Below are 4,467 nucleotides of genomic sequence, written 5' to 3'. Positions count from 1 at the left end.
ATTAGAAGACAGAGACACTGGGAGATGAAACCCAAGATTCTCTCCATGTATTCTATGATCCATCTTAATATAAAGACACAATTTGATTTGAGGAGTTACCTCGTGACTTGACAAAAGCAAATAACCAAAATGTTCATAACTAAAATCAACCCAAATTTGTGAGCATTACACCTCCATATAACTAAACAACTACAAATTTATGGTTGTGCAACATTGTGATAACCCATTTTCAATTATTATTTTTAATTAAATAGCCAAAATTTTCCATTATCCTATTGAAAAGTGTAGATGAGCATAATCACCATTATGAGAAACAAAGAAAGCAAGATCTGTAGCAATCCTAGCTTTTTTGCCTTCATTTCCTTGCTCTCATAACTTATACTATTAATGACATTTTAAAAAATTAAAAAGCAATATCACTAGCATAAAACAATAATTTTACTTATATAACATGTCTCAAAGATTGTTTTTAGAAATTCAAATTTCAATTATCAAAATTTATTTGTATTTCACATCTCTTTTTGAAAAATACCAAAAAAATAACATTACTCAAGTCATTTTCTTCCATTCTTTTATATATATTTAAAATATTATATAATTAATCTAAATAAAAATATTTTATTTTTATAAAGGAAAAAATAAAAATTATAATTAAAATAAATATAATGTATAATTAAAATACATAAAATAAATTCATTTTATTAATATTTTATTGATTATTTATTGATTTTTTTCCTAAATCTAAATAACAATACCATTTTAATATATGGCACTTTAAAATTTATACAATCATTAAAATTAAATTATATTACAAATATTGATAACTTGGTTAATTTTCTAAATTTATAACATTATTAGTGAATTATTTTATTTTATTTTCCTTTTTATATGTTATTTAAATATAGAAATGTTCAAAATAAAAACATAAATAATTAGTAATATATAAATATTAATAAAAAATAAAATACAATTATTAATCATGAATCATAATGCATAAAATTTTATAAATATCTATACCTTTTTATTTGGAAGAAAAAGTAAAATTCTACATCCCAAAATTCACCATATCTCCTCCTCACCAATACTTTTCTAAAAGTATTTCTGTTCTGGTAATCGACATTGTTACCACTTCTACCTCACTATTTTTTTTTAAATAATATAAAAAATAACCTTTTCCTCTCATTTTTTTCTATTATTTTGTATATACTAATTTTATTTATTTATTTAATCTAAATCAAATTAAAATACATTTTTTATAAAAATTAAAAATTCTAATTAAAATAAATATAATATACAATTAAGATATAAAAAATAAATATTTTTTATTAATATTTTTTAATTATTTATTAATTTTTTCCCGAATTTAAATAATAATACCATTATAATATATCATACTTTAAAATTTATACGATCATTAAAATTAAATTGTATTAAAGATATTGATAATTAATTAATTTTCTTAATTTATAAGATTATTAATAAATTAAAACTATCTATTTTTTCTTTTCAAATATGACACATAAATATGAAAATGTTGAAGACAAAAACATGAATAATAAGTCATATAAATGTTGATAAAAAAATAAATTACATTTATTGATCATTGATCATAATACATAGAATCTTAGAAATATCTATATATTTCTTGGAGGAAAAGGTAAAACTCTCCATTCCAAAATTCACTATATCTAAGAAATTTAACTTTATCATTTTTTTATTTGCAGAAACTTTTCTAAAAATATTTCCTTAGCCCTCTTAGATTTTGTAAATGTGGAAGTTCTTCCAACATATGACAATCCCATAATTTAAGATGATTTAAATTTTGAAACTGATCAAATTTATTTTCCATTTTAACTATGTGAGAGCTCTCTAATGAAAACTTCTTTAACTTTGACATATTAATAATATCTTCAGGTAAAAAAGCTGTGACGCTGATCTTCAAGTTCAATGTTTCCATCTGAAGCATCCTCCCTAAAATGTCCTCACAAATTGTTTCTCCATTGTTATCTAACCATAAATATTTCAGTTGTGTTAAATTCCCCAGGTCGTTAATGGAAGCCGCTTTTTGACCTACTTTAAACACTCGACGGCTCCACGCACTCCTAGAAACCAAGAGGTATTGCAAAGAAGTGAGCTGTGATATGCCATGCGGCACACATTGCAAATCGTCACACTTTGCAATGGCTAAATACTTTAGTGCTCTTAACATATGAATGCCCCACGGTAATTCTGTAATTCCAGAGCCATAAAGATCAAGGATTTGGAGATTTACAAGTTTGGAGACAGATGCCGGTAACATTTTGATTGGCACGTTCATTAATCTTAGGCATGCAAGTTGTTTCAAACAGCCAATACTTTCAGCCAATAAGAGAGATCATGCTCTCAATCACCCTTCTTGGAATTTCTCCCAAATATCTGTTTCCATCCCATGTTAATGTGCAGATTTCTGGAGCTCTGAAAGACTCTGGAAGAAAAGTCAACTGCTTGCCAGTCAACAAAATTCTAGTGCGTGCTAAACATTCATTTGCATCCAATGTTGTGAGATCCTTACCTGCGCCACAGTAGAAGCTCTCTTGCTGCTCAGCAATTTGTATTCCCCAACTACGCACAACGTCGTGCATCCTGAAATATTGCACGCAGCCATCAATATCTCTCACTGTCGGTTCAATCAAACAACGGTCGGCTAAATTGTTGACGTAGATTCTTCCGATCTCGAATTGGTCGTGGCCACCCTGATCTTGCAGCAGCCCTTCTCCCAACCAGAAGATAGTGATGAGCTCTACCCAAATAATTTGGTCTTCCTGAAAGGCAGCAGCTAAGTACAGAAAGCACAATTGGAGATTAATGTTGCAGTTGCCCAGTGCGTCGTAACTCAACCTGAGGCAATCATAGACTTCGCTGTTGGCGTTTGACAACCTGTGGACTGCCAAGGCCCATTCTTGGGCATCAGTAATGCCTGCCATTGCCCTCCCTACTGCTTTGATTGCCAAGGGAAGTCCTCCACACTTTCTACACACAACCCTCGCCTTTCCTTCGTCGATGTTTCCTGGCAGATTTCCACTGTTATGTGGAAAAGCATGATAAACAAACAGCCGCCAACTATCATCCTCCATCAAATCGCCTAATCTAAATAACGTGGACTTATCTGCATTAACTCCCATCTCCCGCAGCGTTTTCTGGTTCCTTGAACTCACAACAATTTTGGAGGTGGAATGGTCGGTTAGCCGGAGTAGATCCAATTCCTCCATCAATCTGCGACCCTCCTCCCATACATCATCCAGGAACAACGCAAACCTTTTCCCCTGCATACTCTCATGCAACCATATTTTTATAGCTTCTTCATTCATATTTTGATCTGGATTTATGTTTGCTTGCATGCCTATTTGGGAAGAGAGTTGATTCCTAAGATTTGTGAAAGATGGAGACTGCGAAACAGTCAGCCAAAGCAACAATCCATTGGAAAAGGAATCCCTCACCTTTTTGCTATTGAAGACGGACTTCAGGAGGAGGGTTTTACCAGAACCGCCCTTGCCAAGCACGCCAATGCACGAAAAGGAAGACTCACCCTCTGCCTCCATCACTGACTTCTCTAGTGCTGCAAAAGCATTGTGTTGCCCCACGATAAGGGGTTCGTTGATGAAGAAACCTCTTGAAGCATCAGGTTGGGTGGGCGTTGCAGAAGTAGAGGCTGCAACTGGAGAGGCTCGCAACTCTTCGATTCTCTCTCGGAGCTCCTCATTTTGGAGCATGCTAATCAAAGGAACTGATTGGAGATGCTCTCTGATATCTGAAATCAAACGAGTAATCCTTCTACTCGTTTTATAACGAGAAATCACGTCATACTTAGCGATTGTACTGCATTGTTGCGCCATTGCTGATGCTGGTCGGATAAGCGCATCCAGCTCCTTAAGCCATTTATTAACAGCTGAGGGTCTCAGCTTATTGTTGCTTTGAGGAATTGAGATTTTCTTGCTATTTAATCGCAAGCGATAGTGCTGGATCTCCTTCAACATTGGCTCAATTTCCATTACCAGGCGCTTCAAATTGGCCAGTTCTTTCTTGCAGCGGAGAGCAATGTCAACGTGATGGATGATTTGGTGGATAGCCATATCTATGCCCACACCAGTAAATCCAGATACGAAATCAGGATCACCCATGATTAAAAAAATATGTTCAACTCCCTTGATAGCACAAAATAACAAAACCCCAAAACTGTGAATATCAAGATTGAGAAATCTCAAAATGAAAAATTCTCTCCAGCAAATGAAATCCTCAACCAATATTAACACTACAAGAGCAGAGCCTTGTGGAAGGGAACCAGAAATTATGTAACTAAAAACCAACCCGGGATTGTGAACACTAATGCTGAACACCAACTCTCATACATGGATAGATAGGACCAAAGAATTGCACACTTATAGTTGTGCAGCAGCGTCATAGTTAGTTTTTGTCATTTCAATAATGAAA

At 33.2% G+C, this 4,467-nt stretch overlaps 1 protein-coding gene across 1 annotated transcript; it reads right to left on the bottom strand.

The window, feature by feature from the left end:
- Window positions 1–2,357: 2,357 nt before the first annotated feature.
- On the bottom strand, window positions 2,358–4,157 carry LOC149264713 (disease resistance protein UNI-like). The gene has a single exon (XM_089400499.1). It carries the CDS (start codon window positions 4,155–4,157, stop codon window positions 2,358–2,360), a length of 1,800 nt encoding a protein of 599 aa, XP_089256625.1.
- Window positions 4,158–4,467: the final 310 nt, after the last annotated feature.

The sequence above is a fragment of the Pinus tabuliformis genome, chromosome 6, assembly GCF_031772625.1.
Source record: "Pinus tabuliformis cultivar Carrire ecotype Pingquan chromosome 6, CPIR1, whole genome shotgun sequence".
Lineage (NCBI taxonomy): Eukaryota > Viridiplantae > Streptophyta > Pinopsida > Pinales > Pinaceae > Pinus > Pinus tabuliformis.
The sequence above is the reverse complement of the archived record's forward strand: the minus strand, read 5'-3'. Positions and strand labels throughout refer to the sequence as shown.

Excerpts from the sequence above, each read along its gene's own strand:
- LOC149264713 (XM_089400499.1), bottom strand. The coding sequence starts at position 4,157 with ATGGGTGATCCTGATTTCGTATCTGGATTTACTGGTGTGGGCATAGAT.